Below are 20999 nucleotides of genomic sequence, written 5' to 3'. Positions count from 1 at the left end.
TCCTGCACAGTGTTCCCAATCTGCTGCTATCAATAGGAACTAACTTTGGTCAAAGTAAGGAAGAGGGGTGAACCAGTGACAGGTTCACTGATGCACTTGGAAAGCAAAGACTGACATTTGCAGATGAGCTACTATAGCTAATAATTCTCAGGAGGTCAATCCTGCTTCTGACAGAAGGAATACACATCGTGTTGCAATCAATGTGCCTGTATTGGTCATAAAGCCATGCTTGATCTCTGCATTTTATTATGCTTAGTAGTAATGAAGTAACTTTAAATGGTCATTTTTATCAGTCTTTAAGTGTATTAAAATCTGATATTACCAATGATTTTAAAGAAAGTTTAGTCTGCTTCACCTAACCTTGATAGTTTTCTTTTTGCATTGTCATTGTTCACCATCTCTGCTGCCAGAAACTTGCACAAGGTTTTATTTTATTTTTATGTTTGTAGAGATTTAATTGTTCTTTCCTTGGTCAATAAGGATTTCTAAGTGTTTTTCTGTCTGAGGTCTGACCTGCTGGTTACAATTTCGACCAGTTGCATTTCCCTAAAGTCTATAACACAAATAAAGAGAAAAAAAAGAAGGGCTTTGGCTCATTTGATAGATAGTCCTTTTGATTCCAACAGAAAAGGAAGAAATTGCAGGTTTATCACCATTTTAAGCAACAAAGGCACGACTCACACCTTCAGCTGATTTTCACTGAGTTAGAAAATGTCCATCAAAGCACAGCTGTATGTGTTTAAAGACTGAATCCTGTTCCGTCTGCCATTTTGATGCGTTTAATGGAGTGATTGTCTGGACTTGACCTGCCAGTGAACAATCAGAGTTAATTAAGTGAAAACTGTCCCGTTTCAATTATTAGACAATCGATTGGTGCATCTCTGGAGTCATAACAAAAGCATAAACTAATGCCAATGCCTGATGTCAACAGAGCCATGTGAATTGCTACATTTTGCCATAATTAAACATCATTTTAGAACAAAGTACAACTAATAGGGGGGGGGAAACCTGGTAATCAAGTGTTGCCAGAGTGAGTTTAGTTTATTTTATCAGGCAAATCGCGTAAATAAGTGGTGATGTAAGGGTCTGGAGAGATGGGGATGGAGGAGAAAACGGAGTGAGGTTTCAGCCCATCAGAGGAAGCTCTGCAGGACAGGTGCAGCGCTGAGTCATTACACTGCGACTTATGCAACGAGCTCCGCTTCCTGCAAAATAAATACACGCCACGAAGATAATACCTGATGCAACTTTGATGCCGCTAAGCCTTAATGAGAATACGAAACGGAGTGAGAGAAGGAGGGGGGGCAGCCGAAGCGCCTAATTGTGTGGGTGTGAGGGATCTCTTAAGTGATTCGTCATCGAATTATATCCGGACAGTTGTCTTCAAGTTTGGCTTTTAGTGCTCGTCTGACTCGGCGTTATGTGATACAAGTGGGCCATTCATGAATGGTTGCCGAGAGAAAGAAGGAGGGGAGCTGTCCACTCCCCGTGGTGCTGATCCTCAGTCGGGTTCAGCCCACATTATTAATAAAAACCCGCCGCTTTTCTAACCCCCCCAGATACCTTTCATCAAATAAAACGCTTTCACGGGAGGACGTTAATCACATATAGCGCTCTATCTATCCCCCCCTCCTCGCCCCCCCTTAAAAAAACCCAATAAATATTTGAATAACGAAATAGCCGCTGGATCTCCAGACGAGCTTATCCGCACGTCAAACAGGGCGCATCCATCGATAAATGGCAGGATCCCGGAGTCATTCGGGCGGATCTGTCTCCAGCGAGCACGCTTGAGGTTTTTTTTTTTTTTTTTTTTTTTCGCACACTTGGCTCAAGGTGACATTCCGTTACGGAGTGCATCGCGCACACACATGCATGCACTCCCATCTAGCCTACATCCTGTCAGCATGGCTCCTGTCGCAGAGCCGATGTTAACGCGATCATTAGCCGCCTTCTTGTTCTAATAAAGACATTTTTTTTTTTTTTGCGTGATGAGCAATACATCTCGTCGGAGCGCTGCCTTCTTTGATGAATGTGAGCGTCGTGCTGTTGTGAAAAGTCGAGATGTAATAGCAGGCCTGGCTTGCGAGAGCACCCCAGACGAGCTATTGTTCCGACTGCAACAGGATTTGTTTACAACCTTGAGAGGACACTCTTCGCTAAAGTGCCTGACAACAGGTTGTTTCGTGGGGTGGGGATGGGGGGAGCGGGGGGGGGGGCGAGGGATGGGGTGTCGACGGCATCTCTTTGGTAAATTGTATGCAGATACGTTTGAAATGACACACCAGCCGCAGGTAGCGCTGGACGATAACAATGCATGTGTTTCCTGCGCTTCCACTACACTCAGGTGTAAAGTAAGTTGGAGATGAGGACCTTTGCGGGCCTCTAATCACTTCAACCAATGGCAGCCCCGTCTCTTACCTGAAATCGCTATAAGGGTGGATAATCCAGTTTCCAGCTGATTTTACCCTCTCCTGCTCCTTCTCGACTGCTTTCTGACTGCCATACATGCGCAGGGAGAATTTGTTGACCCCAGGCTGCAGCATGCTACTGAACTGCCGCTGCATGAAGCTGGCTTGGCTGCCCCGAGGTTCCGCATCCTCGGCGGGCACAATCGGTGGTCCATCCTCCTGTTTCTGGAAAGTTACAGAGTTCCTCGGCTGCTGGGTCTGAGTCTGGGTCGGGCCGTGCAGCGAGGAGGAGGCTTTCCGGCTTGGCGCGTTGGAAAAGGACACCTTGGAGTCCTTTTTCTCAGGCACACCGCTGGACACGGGGGTGGCGCCCGGGTTGGCGCTCTCTCCTCCTTGCCCTCCGGTTAGAGACCCGCCTGGCGTGATCGAGCCGTCCATACTGGCGGTGGTCGAGTTACAGGCTCCCCGCTTGGCAGCGCCTCCGTCCTCGGCTCTCCCCGATCCCGCTGTCTGCTTCTCCTGCTTGGGGATTATTGAGCGCAGGCTCCCGGTACCCGAGTCCCTTCTGCATTCTCCGTTTTTGTTGCATTTCATGCTGGATGCTGGAGCGACGCCGCTGCGACCATCACCCGCTGTCGCGTTGGAAACCTCTACCCCGACCGCAGATTCCGACGCCTCCGCCCCAGACGCTCCGCAGGTCTCGCCGCGTTGGGCAGCATCGCCCGGACAGGGTGTCTCGGTCGCTCTGGAGGCAGCAGTGGGCCGTGAGGCGGTGGGAACGTCCTCTGTGTGCGTAAGGCAGAGCTCCTTGTTGGAGTTTCTCCTGGAAGCCGAGTACGCGGCTCCCCCTCCTGGCGTAAAGTTCTTCATCCTGATACTGCCGCCGCCTCCTCCTCCTCCTCCTCCTCCACCTCCGCTGCTGCCGCTCCCCCCGGCTCGGCGCAGCCGCGGATGCTGAAACCTGGACTCCTCTTCTCCGTCCTCCGTCTCATCCATCACGACGTCGCTGGTCAATCCGGGCTGGCTACCGCTGGCTGTGCCGGGGTTAAAGCAATTCTGTCCGCTGGGGCTTCTGGAGCATTTGGATGGGGCTGCCTTGGGTGCGCTGATGTGGCTGCACCCGCTGCCGCCCACCGCCTTCTTTTTCATGGTGACAGCAGACGCCGGTGAGACCTCGTTCCTGTCCATGACATTGAGCATATCGAGTTTTGCCTCCAATTATCTTTGAGAAAGGCCAGCCAGCGAGGGCTGGGGAGGGGTAGGGGGGGATGCAGAAGAAAAGGGACAGTGGGGAGAAAGGAGGGACAAAGAGAGGGAGGGGTGGACGTGACTTTTTTTTATTTTTCAAACTATTGAACTTCTCCCCTCAGTCACCTGTCACAAAGCACCATTCTAAACGAGTCGTTTACGAAAATCTAAACTAATTAGAACTATAGGTAAATCATGCACATCACCGAACTTTAAAGGAGCTTTCCAGCTCACGCCTGTCACGACTTTCAGGTTGAACGCGATCAAACCTGAAATAATCATCTGAATACATTCCAACGTACAAACCAACTAACAAAAAAAAACAAAAAAAAAAAAACAAAAAAAACCGCTGAATCACCACGTGTTAATAAACGTTCACATTAACTCGGGTTTTTTTTTTTTACACTCCTTTTTGACAATGACAATTTCCTTTGGTCAATGGTGCCCCAGGCATGTGTTTAGCGCCCTCTAGCGGCTACACAAAATCTATTCTGACCCAAAGCAGATGGTCTCAAGCGGAAGGTCTCTAAGGAGACTTCTCTAAGGAGAAGGTCAAATCATTTAGGGTTTGGCCTGGTCAGAAATCATATAAATTAAAGCAAAACTTGCATCTGTATTTGTAAATTATTCCTGCAGTTCATTCCTGAAATTCACTCAGGATAACAGATCAAGCCATTGAACTTAATGTTGGGCTTTTGTCAGCCACATTAGGCTTTTCTTTTTCTTTTTTGTTTTTAGTTGGGAATTATCGCAGTGGCATTGCTGAGCACCCGAATGTGCATTAAGGCACACTCGACAGACAGCATCATCAAGCCAAAAACAAAAACACAGAGATAAGAAGCAAAGTTAAAGTATGATTGAATGGTAAAAATCCAAACAAAGGTGGAACAGAGAAGCAGTTAAGAGGGTCATGGTAACTCAGGAGAACGACAGGAAAACTACTATTTACGCACTGCAGAATCTGACCTTATGGACAAAGAGTCGTTTTAGATTGTGATGGCTGAGGTTGGGGCTGATCTGTTGGAGTCCGTAGTGCTGCAGATCTGTAAGCATCCTTTTACTGAAAACACTCTGTTGTTGCATCACAGCATTGTGAAGAGGATGTTCGGGGTTGCCTGTTATGTTCTTCATTTTATGAAGAGTCCTTCATCGATCTCCAGAGGTTGCAGAGCAGCAGTCCTCACAACAGACCCAACTCTCTTAATCAGCTTTTTGTTAGACACTGGCTCTGATGCTGCCACCTCACTTCACAGTTAAAGCTGGCCAATCACATAAAATCCCAAGAAATTACATCTGGTGAGTTTATTGTGACAAACTCTGAAATATTCTAGTTATTTAAAGAATACTTTATGAATTTATTTCCATTTTCAGTTCAGCAGAGCAGTTTCCAAACACATGAATGTTGAATCTCCTCATTGTCAATTACAAATGATCAGATTTACCTCGTGACAGGTGAGTTATAGATTAGAAAAGCAGTAGTTGAGTGAACCTTTCCTTACCTCACTATAAAAACGTATCAAGCTGGTTTTAAACAGTACAGTAGCGTGAACAGGATCTCCTCTCCCACATCTTGAAAGCACGCGTGCCGAAAGCCAAAGCCAGAGGAACCACAGCGCACCGTTCTTACACATCTAGGCCATGATAATCGAGTGGTCTCGCAGAGTGGAGATAAAGTATTTAGCCTGTTTTCTCTGATCTAGTTTTGATCCACTCTAATTTTGGACCCAGATTTGGTTCTAGAGACTTTAGAAAAACTGTTGTGGTGACAAACACCAGCACATAACACTCGTGAAGAAAAAATACTGTCAAAGCCAGTAAGCAGATTTGCAAAAGAGCATTTTCTGCTTCACTTTTCATTTTTTTACTCTTTTTTTTTTTTAGTCAGCGCTGGGAAGTCATGAGCTTCATCTCTGTTCTTTTGTTGTTTGTTTGTTTGTTTATTTGTTTCTGCCCACCTCCTGCTTCTCTTTCCCCGATGTTGCTGCACTGGGATGTGTTGTATTGCCTAGTTACCTAAAGTTACACTAACTCTCATAGTTAACAACAAATGGCTGAAAGAGATAGCCAAAGACCGATGACAGAATAAAGCAAACAGGTGGAGCTGCTGGCCTAGAAACATGTTGCTTTGGTACACAGGTGGAGACACATCCTAATACGGTTCATTCATTGATCATAGTGAAGTATGTTCTCCTAAATAAGGAAGATGAAGTGATGACCTTGTTGGTGTGACACAAATGTCCCGAAAACAAAGAAGAAGAACAGAATAGACTTCTACATTAAAGTTTTTTAATCGCAGTTGTACAACTCACTGGACTTCCCTTTAACTACTCAATACTTCCTAATACTTCTCTCTGTCGTGGCCGCGTAAACAAGTCGCCAAATCCAACCAAACAGCTTTTTGCAACTCAAGAATGTGCCAACGCCTCGTCTGGTGGCACTTTGAAAGCTTCAGCAATAAAATGCAATTAGGTGTACCTGGTAATTTAAAACACGAAACTCCTCACAGGTTGATCCGGTGACTCATCCTCCACCTGGATGTTAATCAACCCTAAATTCTCAGCCTTAGTCTGAGCGTCTGTTATGTATTTTCAATATATTTTCTTCATCAAGCAAAGCAGTTCACTAATGTTCTCCAACCGTCCTTGGTGGAGTGCTTTTTGCTAAGATGATTTAAACTCGTGCGCCATTTTAATTCCACTTTAGTCACTTAAATTCCAATTCAAATAAAAAATTTAATTAAAAAAAACTTTAATCCCAAAGGGAAATTAAATGTTCTTGGAAATTATTGAAAGAGTTACATTAGGTAGTGGTGGCTGTCGGCAGGAAAGATCTCCTGTAGAGGTATGCATTACTGCATGGCTTTATGTTAGTCTATTATATGCAATTCCTACTAAATATATTGATGTTTGTGGTTATGAAAATACAAGGACAAGATATGAATACCGTAGGAATGTAATTCTTGATGAGTAAGCCAAACGGAGAAAAAAAGACTGTATATAGATTCATAAATATAAATGAATTTGACGTTTTTTAAAACATCTCTCTAAATGAGGCGACACTGTTTGAACATCAAAATTAGAGCAATTTAAAATTTAATCTTCTCTGACGTCAGTAACATTATTTATCCGTGCATCAAAAATGGGGAGTCTGGAATTGGTTGTTTTTAGTACTTTATTGTGACTGTACAAAAATTCAGCAAATAAAATAACACTTATTTTGTGAAATTCATTTGGCCAGTTCCATAGAGGTAAAATAATCCCATGCCATTTGCTTGTTCTTCTTCTTAATAACTAACATTGCGTACGTTGTGTTTCAGTGAATGCACAAGTTTGCAAAAAAAAAAAAAAATTCCACTACAAAAATAAAAGTTGTGTCCACTGTTAAGCTGCAACCATCCCTACCGTCAAGATATAGCAAACACATGAGTGAGCTCTTCTCAAATGGACCGTAATAAAAGAAAATGGGGGGGAACATCCTGCATAATTAATTTTATGGGGATTTTTTTTTTCTTTGCGTTTTCTGTACAGTAAATTTATCCAGATTCACATTCTCACCCTCAGTCAGAATCCTGTGCAAAATAAAGAAGCAAATAAATTAAAATCAGACACACAGCCTCATTTTCCCCCCCGAGAGGCTTGGGTTGCTTGATGGTTGACATGTTTGTTTGTTTTTTTCCAGAGGATTTCCAATCTGAGCATCTAAAGAGTCAGTCCACTACCTCTGGCAATCTTTTGTTTTAAAAAGAGCATTTTGTTGATAGTTTTTTCATCTAAAATGTGTACCCGCCGTATGACGAGGACATTTCCGACCCCCCCCCCCCCCAAAAAAAAAAACAAAAAAAAAAACAAACAAAAAAAAACCCAGTCCACTCTAGTTCTATACTGCTTCTGATCAGGTCACAATCCCACCTCTAATTTATTTCACATTCCTCTTTCACTCCTCATACACTTAGTAACAATAGCAGCAGGGGTTGGACCCAGCGTCTGTTCGGCACAGAGGGGTGGAATGAAGACTAAAAGTCAAAGTTCTTGTCCCCGAGAATTGAGACATAAAACTGTTGTGGTCTCAGCTGCAGAGAGGAGCTGGAGGGTCTCAGCGGAGTGCAGTGCCGTCAGATGTGAAGGAGGACATTGGGAGGGAGACGGGTGGGGGAGGGGGAGAAAGCCTATGAGTTGCTCCCTGCATTTTCGTTGCTAGGTGAGCTTGGAGAGGAAGAGGACGAGGAGGAAGGTGGAGAGAAGTTGATTCCTGATAACACCGGTGGGTCTGTGGCCGTGTTCTGACCGCTAAGACTCTTCCTGCACACGGGACACGTGTCGTGCTGAAAGAGAAAAGGATCAAAAGTGTTCATCAACATACCGTGTCTATTTACAGTGCTGTGAAAAGGCATTTGCCTCCTTCTGTTTTTGGTCTTTTTGATTAAATGTTTCAAACCAAGATTACCAGAGTAAATGCTTAACTCATGACTTATTTATTAAAAGAGCTAAAAAGATCTGAACCAATTTGCCCTAATGTGAAAAAAGTATTTACCTACTTAATCTAAAAAAAAAAAAAAATCTTTTTGCCAGCCTATGCAGCATCAACTGGAATCAATTTTTCATTGCAGAATTGTTCCAATTCATCCACAGCGGAAGGTTTTGAGTTTTGTTTGGAATTCGATCAAAGACAGACGCATCACAAATATTTTCTAAATATATACAAGCCATATATTAACTTGTTACTGCACGGGCTCTTTAATAAATAACTTCAGCCTAAATGGACACAGATACTCTGATTGTTGTAACTAGTAATAATCAGCAACAGTAAGGTTTGAAATGAAGTTAAAGGCAACGCTATCAAATATCCATACCTGCTCCAGCCATGGAACTATACAATCATTGTGAAACAAATGATTGCACGGTAGTTGCCTAACACTCTCGTCAACACTGTAGTCTTCTTTGCAGACAGGACACTCTAACCCAGCACCTGGACAAACACAAAGCCACATGCCATCTGTCTGTGTATGTTTGCAACGCAGAGTCACAGAGAAAAGCTGCAAAGAGAAACAGCCGTCAGACCGATTCTGTGCATTCAGGGTAAACGGTGTGTTGAGCTTTGCTACACATCACTATAAATTAAAGCTTCTCTTGAGTTCAAACGACAACGCCATGGCGTAAAAGGAACTTACCAACGTGTTCTTGGGTAATGGAAATGGTGGGTAAACTCTTTATTCTTTCTTTGTCAGCTGGCGGAGGACCGGTGTTTTCAAACTGGTTTAATAACTGCAAAGCAAAAAAGCAGAAACATTTTCATAGTTACAGAAAAAATAGCATGAGAACATGTTTTGCTTTAGTATGTGACAAGTACACGGATGGAATTTTTAACAAATGCTATAAACAAATAAACTGCTTCTTTGTGGGTGCTTTTAGCAGTTAGCTAAATAATCTGCACTGTAAAATTGTCCACTGAATATTTGAAATCTAAAATATTTTTTTATCTGCAGTCAGAAGAATGATTAGATAATATTAAACCTGTGTAATGATAGCATCCAGTCCATTAGCCCCCCAGGCATAGTCCATTGGATTGGAATGTAGCATACCCCTGCAAAACAACAATACAGTCCTGTAAAAACTGTACAATAACACGTGTTTATTATCAATCTCACAAATGACTTCTTGAACCCTACCATGGTCCCATCCCGGTGTTTGGCATGGCTGCAGGTGCTATGATTCCATTAACGAGCTGCTGGATGATTCTGCTCAAAGAGAAGACGGATAGCATTAATTTATTTATCATCACACTCTTAATAACATCTAATGGCAGTGAGAGTGTCCAGAGTTACTTCATTTTGAACCATTTACTGGCAATTCACAACATATAAAGAATGAAAAAATGCACACCAGCCTGTGTGTTTCTTAAAGCTATGGTCTATTTAGAAACCAGCAGAAAATGTCAGCTTATTCTATGCAGCGTTTTGCTAAATATTCGTATCTCTGACGTTTTGCAGAGACTGTTAAATTACGACCATAAATTCCAATGTATTTTAAGTGATAGACCAGCGGAAAGTAGTGCAAAAGTGTGAAGTGGAAGGCTATTCAAAATATTTCACAAATCAAAATCTGGAAAGTGTGGCAAACATCTATATTTAGCCCCTATTGCTCAAATACCACTACTTAAAAATGAATGCAACTCACTGCCTTTAGTTGTATAAAACAATGCAACCTGTCTATTATTTCCTTTATTGTGTGTGGGTATATCATGTATAGTCTCAATTAAATACACTGAAGTTTGTAGTAGTGACAACAACAAAAAACGTTACTACTACAACTTACTGTGTGCAATAAAAAAAAATCCGAAATCATCAAGTCAAAAGAATGTTGTTGTTCTACGTTAAACCCACACTCCAACCCCAAAACTTTGTCATTTTCTTTGTCAGCTCGACAATAAACTACAGGTGCAATATTTTAGTGAAACAAGTTACGCTGTCATTTCTAGGGGAAAAGGGATCTGCAAAACGCTGAAGATCCAAGACATTAAAAGAGTCTGCTCTCAGAAACAAGAACAAGAGTTGCATTATTCTACATTATGTCAAGTTTACTAAACTGATTAAAAGCAGATTTGGGTGCAACCCAGGTCTGCTTTTGAATAAAAGTCGCTTGGGAATTGTGATCTGGTTTACAACTAGAATGAAAGCAAAAAGATGAACATTATAGGTGAATACTCGTGTTGAAAATTTTAAGAAAATTTCAATTTAAGATGTCTCACCCCTCCAATGTGGGCACTCCTTCGTGCCGCGAACCCTGCCGGCGTGGCACGTGTCGACCCCGCGGCTGCCGCGCACTGTATCGCTGCCGTGAAGCCATTTCCCTTTCTCGCCTGTTCTCCGCCTCCCGGTTGTCCTCTGTGGATAATCTCGATCGAATGTCAAAGTTTTCGTCGAAAATCCCAAGGGCGAATGGGCCGTAGCCCGATGGAAATGTGAATAAATGATGTTGATCCATGTTCTGTTATCACACAATCAAAAGAGTCAGGTCAGTGTGCAACGACGTGTTCTCCTGGTACTGGGTTGACTGTCGTACTGACCTCAAAGCTGGAGCGATTCTGATCGCTGGCAGAAGACGTGGACGGACACCCATTTTCAGAACTGCTAGAAAACACAGAAACTAAGACTCAGACATTTAGAGATCGAACTGACACGGTTCGTAAGATAAATACAAATCCTTGCCTTGTTTCTTCAGGTAGTTCCTCAATGAAACCAGACTCACAGCGTGGGCATGTGAAGTCCTACGAATAAGAATCAGAAAAACTGAATTTATTGCCAAGCATTCTTGCACAAGCTAGTAATGTTTCTAGACAGCCGAGATCGTATTGAAAAGCTGACATGATGGTGATTTTTGGCCGTTAATAAACACCTACAAATAAAAATCTAAACGTCTTTCGTGGTACGTTTATACCTGCCTGGCACATGTTCGGTGCAAAATAAAATAAAGAATGGAGAGACTGGATGGAGAGCATCAACGTACATCATTTTCTGATCTTGCAGATATTCTCAATTAGATGTTGGCCTGGATTTGACTAGACCATTCGAACACCTGAGTATGCCTGGATCTGAACCATCTGGATTTAGCTCCTTCGAGCTCCTCCGACTCTACTGAATACAAGAATCCCCACAACATGATGCTGCCAGCACTGTTTCACTATAAACATGTTGTGCTCAAGGTGATGGGCCATGCCCTTTTTTTATTATTATTTTAACCAGTGCATCACAAGCTGCCCGAAGCTAGGAATATTATTTTACAAAGAAAGAAAATTGTTTCTTTCCACTTGACAATTGTCCATTACTTTGTGTTGGCCCATAACTTAAAATTCCAATAAAATACACTTAAATATTTAGTTGTGATGTGACAAAATAATAATAAAAAAAACATGAAAAAAAGAAACACTTTTAAGGATGTGAATACTTTTGAAAGGCACTGTAGACAAAACTAAACGGTTTGATTTCCTAACAAAGAGCCGAACGGCAGGCTGATTAGAAAGTAAATGTTACTGTAACATTCAAGAAGCTTCCAATGAATAGCTTGACAACAAACAGCTGGGGCAAGCTGCTGGAACAACAGCAATAATGACTGAATAATAATACACTGTACATATATACACACACACAAACGTGTATATATATATATATATATATATATATATATATATATATATATATATATATATATATATATATATATATATATATATATATGGGATAACTTATTTTATCCAAACAAATTGACCTCAGTTAGCCTGATGGTGTTCCACCATTATTAAATCCGTCGGGCAGTAACGGTTTTTCTTTCTAGCTGAATCTTCATTTGACAGTACCGCTGAAAATACACCTCCAAAACACTCGGTTGTAACCGGAGTTTATCCCTAAAGTTTGTTACTGACACTGACACTCTACTGCTGCCCTGAAGGGTTAGCTGAACCGACGGGGCTTTAACCCCAGCAGATACTCAACGAGGCTCTGTAAGAGCTACATCTGCAACCAGACCAGTTCAAACATGATTCCCCACCCGTCACAAAGGCTAAATATGTCAGTGATTCTTACCGGTAGACGGGGCGAGATCTCTGCTGAACACCGGTGACAAAAAAACCGGCTGGGCCGTGGAGGGGCTTCGGCCATTTCTAGTACTGGGTGAGTGCTACTGTACGGACGGATAACAGCAAGGGACACTAGAGCCCGACTTTTGCTTTTGCGACAGGAAAAGGAAACAGCAGCACCAGAGTGTAATGTAAAGTGTGTAAATATTACCAATAAAAGAACTTCCGGCTTTTTTTCTAAGAAAGAAAGAAAGAAAGAAAGAAAGAAAGAAACCTCCATACAAATATTCCTTTCAAATTTTCCAGCTTGACAATTGCACTTGTACTGTACGTTTCATACAATTGTCATTTTTCTTCAAATCCCTTTAAATGCATCTGTACATATATGGTCTATTGTTTGATCCATTTTGTTAATATTTATAAATGATTTTCAATTTGACAAGTAGAAAATTAGTGTGTGAAAAACACAGACCGGAAGTGGCGTTTTAATTGACGTTAGCGTCATTCCGTTAGCTGCTACTGCGGCAGCTGGAGGCCTCGTTCCCTGTATTTTGTCCGTTTTCTTTGTATATTTATCCTCTAGCTACGACCATGGAGTCTGGCGATGGAGGTAATTATTCAGTGTATCTGTAATATAAAAATAAATATGCTAGTTGCACTTTCTGACGAAACGAATCGGTCGGCTAGTTTTGCAATTACCTAGCTTATGTCGTATTTGAGCGTATCGTTTGGTCAGCCAGTGTTAACTAGCTGACAGGTGAACTAACTAGCTATTACTTTACACCAGTTAAGTCAATGAAGATTTCTTAATAAATGAAATGCACATCAGTTGCAATTTCTATCGGCAAAGAATTATCTTAAGATCCTTGGCTTCAGCACTTTTGTCTATTACTGTAGTATACACCGTCTCACTCCAGAGTAAATTAACTACAAAACTATACCATACTCGCAAGTATATATATATATATATATATATATATATATATATATATATATATATATATATATCCGCATTTAACAACTCTACGTACGTGTTAATATTAACATTAAATTCTCTTACCCTTATGTTTCCCAAGAGATACTGATATTCGAAATATGGATATGACTGGGTTTTGAGGCCTTAAAAAGGCTAAATATTACACTCCCTTTATTGTTCTTATCACAGGACCACGTAGCCATTTTAAATCCCTTTTTTACATGCAGGGATTTTGAGTGCCAGATCGACACAAAGTAGTGTCTACTTGTAAAGTGGCAGGAAAAAAATGTAATAATTTTCACATTTTTATGCATAAATGTATGAAAAGTGCAGTGTGCATTTTATTTTCACACACCAGCTAGCATGCTAATGCTTTAAATAGCGGCATTTCGCTCCCGTAATAACTGCAAGTCTTCCAACTTAGCACATGTAGAGACTGACATTTTTGCAGATTCGCAATTGCAAATTAGCCCAAACTCAGTCAGTATAAATCACATTGCAGTGCTCTGAATGAATGAGTAATAAAAGGAAACCAACATTTTTATCTTGTTGAAAATATCCCTATGTAGAAATTTCCTCCTTCGGGTTCCTTTGAGTCACCCGAATTGTATTATCAATGACCAATAAGTGGATTAGGTCATTTGTAAACTTCATAATTATTAGTTCTGATTAGAAAACGTCTTCAACTTTTTATGGCTGGATGTTGCGCTTTCAAATGTGTCTTAGGACGAGGAGGGTGGATGTCCAAACCAGGTCAGCAGCAAAAAAACAAGATGAACATGAATATTCTCCGCCAAGAGAAACTGATCGCTCAGAAGAAAAAGGAGATTGAAGAAAGAATGGCCGAGCAAGCAAAACTGAATGCTCAGACAGCAAGCAAGTCCCTGCCTCCAAGGTAGTCAAACATCTGCAAAACTGGGATTGACATTAAATATTTTAAAATATATTAGTCAGTGTGTTTTCTGGGGAAATAGTTTTTTATTCTCGTGGTCTTTGAGTAAACTAAGAGATTTGTTTTCTTATTCCTGTAGTTTACCCATTCCTCAGGGACCTTCTTCAAATAAATTCGCAAACGATGGAAGCTTCCTACAGCAGTTCATGAAGATGCAAAAAGAAAAAACAAACAATACTTCGGGTAAGTTTCTTTATTTGCATTGTTTTCTTATTGAAATTACACATCCTTTCACTTCTGTTTGGCGATCTAATGTCACATTAGATTTCAACCAAGTATGAGAAATGCTTTGAAGTATGACGTGGTTGTTTTAACTTATTCACGAGAGTCATTAAAAAAAAATTATTGGATATGTGATAGATACCAGAATACATAAAATGTTTTATCTTACGCTTTCTAGATTCCACCAGTGACTCCAAGGCTCCTTTAAGTTCAGGTCCATCTCCATCTGGAAACACTTTGCAGAAGAAAAGCATTTCGGTCGGCCAGCGGCCTGGGGTCAAAGTTAGCAAAATGCTCAGTCAGTTCAAGAGCTACGCCCAGCCCAAGAAGAACCCAGTTCTCAGCCAAAGGCCTAGCGTGTTTTCCTCTCCTGATGATGACGATGAGGAAGAGGAGACCGATTACTCCAAGTTCTTAGAGATGAAAGGTAATTCAAGGCCTGTATCTTATAAATCTGACTGTGGACCGCTCCGTGCCTTGGACAGTTCAGTGGTTGCTTTGCGTGCTCCGGTGGAACAGTTGCCTTGTGTCTGGCATATTGTCATATGTGCCTTTTGAGTAAATATACTCATAGCCTGCTTAAAGTCTCTCCCCCAGTGGATTCAGACACCAGACTCATTATCAACAAGATGGCCTCTTTCGTGGCAGAAGGAGGACCTGAGCTGGAGAAGAAGGCAATGGAGGACTACAAAGATGATCCTATGTTCTCGTAGGTTTTAATATCTCGGTCAGATTCGTTTAACACAGATTGCGTTTTTTTGTTTTTTTTTATACTCATAAGGATTCATTATTCTTCTTGCCTTGCAGGTTCTTATTTGATAAAAGCAGCTTGGAGTATCTCTACTTCAAACACAAAGTTGCAGTTCTGAAGAACAATTTGCAGAAACTTGAGAATAAATCAGAAAATGGTAAAAGTTCAATTTGTTCTTCACCTTCTATTTACTTTTATCTGTTTTAAATATATTTTTTTTCAAACAATTAAACATTTAGGGCACACAGACTGTGCTGCTTTTCTGCAGCATATTATTAGATAGAACATTAAATAATTTAAATAATTCTCAAGCAGCTTTAGAAGAGATGCCATTTCTTAAAAGCTGAGTCGGCTGTAAAATGTCAAAGTCCGGTCTCCATTGTTAGCAGTTATCAACGGTCTTGCAGCAGATTCAAATCATTTAATTGAATCTTTACTGTGCCGGCCACATTCACTGGTTCTCTTAGTAAAGATGCTTGAAAAACCTTGAAATAAATTAATGTTTTCTTGTTAAAATGTCACTTAAGACAGATGGTGGTCTCAGCTATTTGAAATTAAATATATTTTCTACTTGTACTTGAATCTAGTAATACATAATCTCTTGTCAGTATTTGCACTGCCATTTGTCTTCTAAAGCTAACTTTACAAAACATACATATAAATAGAATATTAAGGTAGTTTCATTTGAGTTAATTTGTTTATTTATTGTGCTAAAAACCTCACATCCAAAGATTTCCCCATTCACCAGCCCTGTCCGTCCTTGCTCCTCCTCCCCTTTCCTCTTCTTATTCCCTATTGGCTCTAGACTGGTGCTGTGTGAGGGCCAGTTGAGTACGGTACAGTAGTAGAGTGTGAATTGAGTCCCAGTACTAATAGGCTGCTTAAAGTCTCCCCCCCAGTGGACGTGGAAACCCAGGAAATCATTGAAAATCTGGCCCGGTTTGTGGCGGAGGGTGGCCCCGAGGTTGAAGCCATCGCCATTGAACGCAACAGAGAAAATCCTGCATTCAGGTTCTTTTGTGTTTCTGTTACTCGTTTTCAAATTCATTCTCTGTCTTTTTTTTTTTTTTTACCATTTATTTATTTCAGATCTAACAAAAAATGTTTCCTCATCTCCATTCTCCAGCTTTTTATTCGACCGGCAAAGTCCAGCCTACTTTCTCTACAGAAAGAAACTACAAGAGTACCATTCTGCATCTCGGTGCTCTTCGCCGCCGCCAGCAGACTCCAGGACAGACGTCCAGCGTCCAGTTGCGTCTTCGTTACCTGTAAGCTCCCCACATAATCTGAGCAGCACATCGGTGCCTCAACATCAGGAGTCAGAAACGCCGCCTGTCAAACGAAAGAGGAAGAGCAGATGGGGGTCTGAAGAGGACAAAGTGCAGCTGCCAGTTGCACCAATTGTTATTCCCCAAGATATTAACGTCCCAGATCCTAACACACCCTCCCTATCTGGTAAGCCGTCTGTTTAATTCATTTGCATTATTTTTAATGCTGTTTATGTCCGTTATATTTTGTGAATGTTTGCTGTGTGGTCTCTTTCAGCTCAAGAGCTGAGCGGCCTCGGTTATAAGAAGGGAAAGCCTCTTGGTTTGGTTGGAGTGACCGAGCTCTCTGAGGACCAGAAGAGACAAATCAAAGAACAGCAAGAGGTATACGGTTGCAAATGTCATTGTGATGTTTTTATATTTATAATTTTGTAAAAAAAATAAATAAATTGTGAACCATGTAAAATTATAGTGGAGTCTAAATTGGCTTTAGAAAATAAAATAAAAAAAAAATTATGAGAATAAAGTCGTATGAAAATAAAAACAAAGTAAAGCAAGACAAAAGATCTACTATTACCAGAATTAAGTCACAATATTACAATTTTATTCAGGTAATATTATGACTTTATTTTCGTAAGAGGTTCCTCTTGTAATTTCATTTTTTATTGTTTTTTAGTATGGCCGTAATACTCTATTGTACTTCAGTGTCTTACATTAGTAATCCTATCTGATTATTACAGATAGGATTACTTAAACAACAGTCTTTATAGAATATTGATCTTTATTTCTGAGATTCCCAAAAGTCTGCCGTCATTTCAAAAGCCATCATGTAATAGTTGAATAAAGACTCTGTTGGCTTCTTGAGGGCAGCAAACATGTTGTGGAAATTAAATACTCATGACTTTATGTCTCCTTAATTTTAAAACCTTCTTGCCAACTTTGACTTTATTTTTTTGCATTCTCTTATTGGAAAAGATTGAGCTGAAAGTCTTGGTGCATCTGTTCATACAGCTCTACATAAATCTTACCCGATGTTGTTTTTTTTTGTTTGTTTTTTTTTACTAATACAAAAGCCTTTTGCAGCCATAGCCGTTTAGATCTTATCATTTTAGTTTTTGCCAAACCCTCATCCCCGTCTTTTCCACACAGATGCAAGAGATGTATGAAATGATCATGAAGCACAAACGTGCAATGGCGGACATGCAGAAGTTGTGGGAGAAAGCCATTAGAGATCACCAACATGAGTATGACAGCGACGAAGAAGTGGACCAGGATGACGGCACCTGGGAGCATCAGCTGAGAAAGATGGAGATGGAGAAGACGCGCGGTACGCCGGAGAAATCCAACAAAACGTTGCTGTGCATTGTAACTGCAGCGATCGCTTGTGATGGTTTCATTACCATTTTTAAATGACTAAGTTCATTCTTTTCCTCAATTCCAGAGTGGGCGGAGTCTCTGACAGAAATGGGGAAAGGGAAACATTTCATTGGAGACTTCCTTCCCCCCGAGGAGCTGGAGAAATTCATGGAGACCTTCAAGGCTCTCAAGGTTTGTTTTGCTTTCTTTTCATTTGTTTTTGGTCTTATCAGGAAGATTCATAAAGAGTAATCAAATTCATAACCCTTAGTATGTCATTTTTGGGGGTTTACCAGGTGACAGTTGTGACTCTTTGAAATTAATTCATGTTAAGTGTCTGGTCATAGTGATGTCGGTTCATTATCAGTCATTATCATCTTTCTCTTTTTGAGGAAATCTCACAGGTTTAAGCTTGTATTATTTTCAACAAACCTGCAAAATGATATTTTGAAATAGAATAGTCAACACAACGGATACAAAAAATTATGTCTAAAAGTGTCAAGTAAAAAGAAGAACCCCTACAAATAAAATTTTAAATATTCACTTATTTTTACTCCAGGGTCTTTAAATCTTTTTGTGTATTCAAGCTGTCCAGCTTCAGGCTTAATAGTAGATTTTTTTTCAAGTGGAAATGGAAAGAAAAGTGTGTTGTTTTTTTTCTTCCTCAGGTTTTCTGTGTATTGGAGAAACGGTTTGTGTGAACAATGAAGGCCAGTTATCCAGAGAGTACAGAGTACAGCTCTGGTCAAGAGGCTTGTCCTGTAATAAACTTTAGTGCTCCATAATATACTGCACCCTACATTTCTACAGGTCCAACAGGAACATTTGTACAAATAATATCAAATTGAAAGAGCAGTAGGAAGGATCTTGTAACAAGTTAATTTCTTTGAAAGCAGAATTGACTCAATTAATTTCTAACAAATAACAATTGTTTCCTGGGTTTGAAACTGCAAGGAGTATATTATTTGAAAACATATACTTGTTTTTTTTTTATACATTTGGTAGCAATTTGAAATGTATCAAATGGAACCTGAATAAGACCGACCTTCAGCACATCTTTATGTCATCTCCATCATCAGCATAAATATAGATATGAACAAAATTAACTAATATTAATTACCGGTATATAAATGTATCTTAAAGTTTTTGGTAATCCTAGCAACTGATGTATTTTGTTTTCTAAAAGGTAAAGGAAATTTCCTCTTCATGTCCATGGTTTCCACAAAATAATTTTAAAACTTTACTGGAAGCATTCCTCATTCCTAGTCATCTGGGTTCAGTGTAATGTCTGCATCCATGTGAGATTTAAACGCCTACGGCTGTGGAAGGAAATCCAGTTATCGATTAAAAAAAAAAAATCAAGATGCGTGAGACAAGGTGGACATGCAAAATCTCCTGGGCAGACGATAAAAACATCTGGATCAAATTTTAATTGTGTCGGATATATGTCTCGGATACTTAAACAACTCTGTAATATTGTCTTGCAGGAAGGCCGGGACCCCGACTACTCAGAGTATAAAGAGTTTAAGTTGACGGTGGAGAATCTTGGTTTCCGAATGCTCATGAAAATGGGCTGGAAGGAGGGAGAAGGCCTTGGCAGTGAAGGACAAGGAATCAAAGCTCCTGTTAACAAGTGAGTCCTTCTCACTCTTTAAGTTTTGCCCTTATAGTAACAAAAAAGAAGAAAATGTCCTTCTATGTACATTATGTCAATACTTTCATTTAATGTAGTGTTTATGTTGCAGGAGTGGAATATTAATATAAAAATCATTTTTATCTCTGTTTGAGAACTTGAAAGATATTCCAACACAAATCAAACTTATATTTAAAAATACTTATTTCACATACATTCTAGACAAAACACCAGTATTTTGCTCCCGGTCAGTCATGAACCACAAAGGTGATTTTGTGTTTTTCTCTCCGTCCCGCTCCAGAGGAACCACCGCCATGAACGGCGCGGGGTTTGGAGTCGATCGTCCAGCTGAGCTGTCGAAAGGCGATGATGAGTATGACGCTTTCAGAAAGAGGATGATGCTCGCCTACCGCTTCAGGCCCAATCCCCTGGTAATGAGTTTTTCACATTTTGATGAAGTTGAATTGTGCAAAGAGCGTTTAAATCTACTAATTTCTCTATTCATACACTTTGAACTTCTCCACATTTTGTCATGTTACAAACACAAACTTTTAACGCATTTTATTGGATTTCAATGCAACGGACCAACAAAAACTAGCACTTAAGAAGATGCTTCTGGTCAGCTAAGATCATAAGTACTTTAACTTTCTGACATCTAAATTAGTTTGTTTCATTCTGTCATTAAAAAAATCCTAAAAGCTATACTGAAGTTTCTGGTTTAATGTTAGAAAATGTGAAAACGTTCAGTACTTTTACAGGGTTCTGTATGCATATAGTCATTTTTGCAATTGTTGTTTGTACATTGTATTTCTACTGCGATCTCCTAATGTGATCTACTGTCTTTTATTTGCAGAATAATCCACGGAGGCCATATTACTGATATGGAGGACTGTTTCTGTTTGTGCTCGTCGTTTCATTGTAACAAAAGGATAGTTTGCGCATCGGCTGCTCATACGGTTGGTTTTTAAAATCAAAAGTGTTTTGACAGTAGAGATTTTTGTGTTGATGTCTGTGAAAGGAAAAGAAAGAGAACATCTCAAACGTTGAAAAAGATTGTTGGGAAAATGTCGTGTATTACACTAAACTATCAGCTTTCTATAAACTTTTGCTAATTTGTCTGTTACATTGCGATGAATCTGTGTAACATGATCAAATGTATGAAGAAGTCCATCTGGTTTTCATCAGTGTTTCACTCCTGTGTTGTCTGGCTTTCTTACGGATCTGTGCGTCCTTAGCTAAATAAAAGTTTTGTATAAGTTCACGGTCTTCTGATAAGTTCTCACATCGAGTGAGGTTGTCACTGTGCCCCAATCATTACAATGTATCATAACTTCCATTGTTCACAATAAAAAACAACATCAAAAAAAACCTTACCTGAAATATAAGGCTCTGGAAAATACTTTTTGACTCCCAATTGCTGTACTTGTTTATCTAGAAACAAATTTGACGTACTCATTTTTATGTTTGGGGGGGGAAAATTGTTCTATGCACTGGTATTCAAGTGCCTTTGAAACTCTTTATTTCTGGTTTTGGATGACTGTGACAGTAAGCAGTGTTGACTGGAGAAACCAGCAGTAGGGAGAGTGACAGATCAGTGAAATCAGACCTTTAGTTTGC

General features: G+C 40.2%; 3 protein-coding genes across 5 annotated transcripts in view; 1 reads left to right on the top strand and 2 right to left on the bottom strand.

Annotated features, from left to right (window-relative positions):
* The window catches only part of LOC106905421 (potassium/sodium hyperpolarization-activated cyclic nucleotide-gated channel 2), a 36424-nt gene extending 32816 nt beyond the window's left edge, over positions 1-3608 (bottom strand). For both annotated transcript variants that reach the window (XM_014970266.2, XM_088014731.1), the window contains exon 1: positions 2419-3608. In XM_014970266.2, coding sequence (XP_014825752.1) covers positions 2419-3608 — 1190 coding nt within the window. The remainder of the gene's footprint in view (positions 1-2418) is intronic.
* A 3201-nt stretch (positions 3609-6809) lies between these two features.
* On the bottom strand, positions 6810-12469 carry rnf126 (ring finger protein 126). The gene is made up of 9 exons (XM_014970274.2): positions 12232-12469; positions 10861-10919; positions 10719-10779; positions 10401-10639; positions 9322-9390; positions 9167-9236; positions 8824-8917; positions 8506-8621; positions 6810-7977 (listed from the first exon to the last, which is right to left on the bottom strand). Exons 1-9 carry the CDS (start codon positions 12304-12306, stop codon positions 7822-7824), a joined length of 939 nt encoding a protein of 312 aa, XP_014825760.2. The 5' UTR covers positions 12307-12469; the 3' UTR covers positions 6810-7821.
* A 234-nt stretch (positions 12470-12703) lies between these two features.
* sugp1 (SURP and G patch domain containing 1) lies at positions 12704-20767 on the top strand. 2 transcript variants are annotated; one of them, XM_014970271.2, is made up of 14 exons: positions 12704-12834; positions 13927-14095; positions 14232-14335; positions 14553-14801; positions 14960-15083; positions 15182-15282; positions 16013-16136; positions 16252-16580; positions 16671-16777; positions 17543-17720; positions 17835-17941; positions 19237-19382; positions 19684-19813; positions 20236-20767. In XM_014970271.2, exons 1-14 carry the CDS (start codon positions 12816-12818, stop codon positions 20260-20262), a joined length of 1914 nt encoding a protein of 637 aa, XP_014825757.1. In that variant the 5' UTR covers positions 12704-12815; the 3' UTR covers positions 20263-20767. The 2 variants fall into 2 exon arrangements, with proteins under 2 accessions (XP_014825757.1, XP_014825756.1); XM_014970270.2 differs by lacking the exon at positions 12704-12834 and having other exon boundaries at positions 13690-14095.
* Positions 20768-20999: the final 232 nt, after the last annotated feature.

Source organism: Poecilia mexicana, unplaced genomic scaffold (genome assembly GCF_051168715.1).
Source record: "Poecilia mexicana isolate PSO_F unplaced genomic scaffold, ASM5116871v1 scaffold_17, whole genome shotgun sequence".
NCBI lineage: Eukaryota > Metazoa > Chordata > Actinopteri > Cyprinodontiformes > Poeciliidae > Poecilia > Poecilia mexicana.
Note: the sequence above shows the minus strand (reverse complement) of the source record. Positions and strands in the feature narration are given on the sequence as shown.

Coding starts and splice junctions, on each gene's coding strand:
- sugp1 (XM_014970270.2), top strand. CDS start 13,893: ATGGCTGGATGTTGCGCTTTCAAATGTGTCTTAGGACGAGGAGGGTGG. Junction 14,336..14,552: donor AAAAACAAACAATACTTCGG/GTAAGTTTCTTT, acceptor TACGCTTTCTAG/ATTCCACCAGTGACTCCAAG. Junction 14,802..14,959: donor CAAGTTCTTAGAGATGAAAG/GTAATTCAAGGC, acceptor GCCTGCTTAAAG/TCTCTCCCCCAGTGGATTCA.
- rnf126 (XM_014970274.2), bottom strand. CDS start 12,306: ATGGCCGAAGCCCCTCCACGGCCCAGCCGGTTTTTTTGTCACCGGTGT. Junction 9,391..10,400: donor GGAGTGCCCACATTGGAGGG/GTGAGACATCTT, acceptor CTCTTTGAGCAG/AATCATCCAGCAGCTCGTTA. Junction 9,237..9,321: donor AACACCGGGATGGGACCATG/GTAGGGTTCAAG, acceptor GTTGTTTTGCAG/GGGTATGCTACATTCCAATC.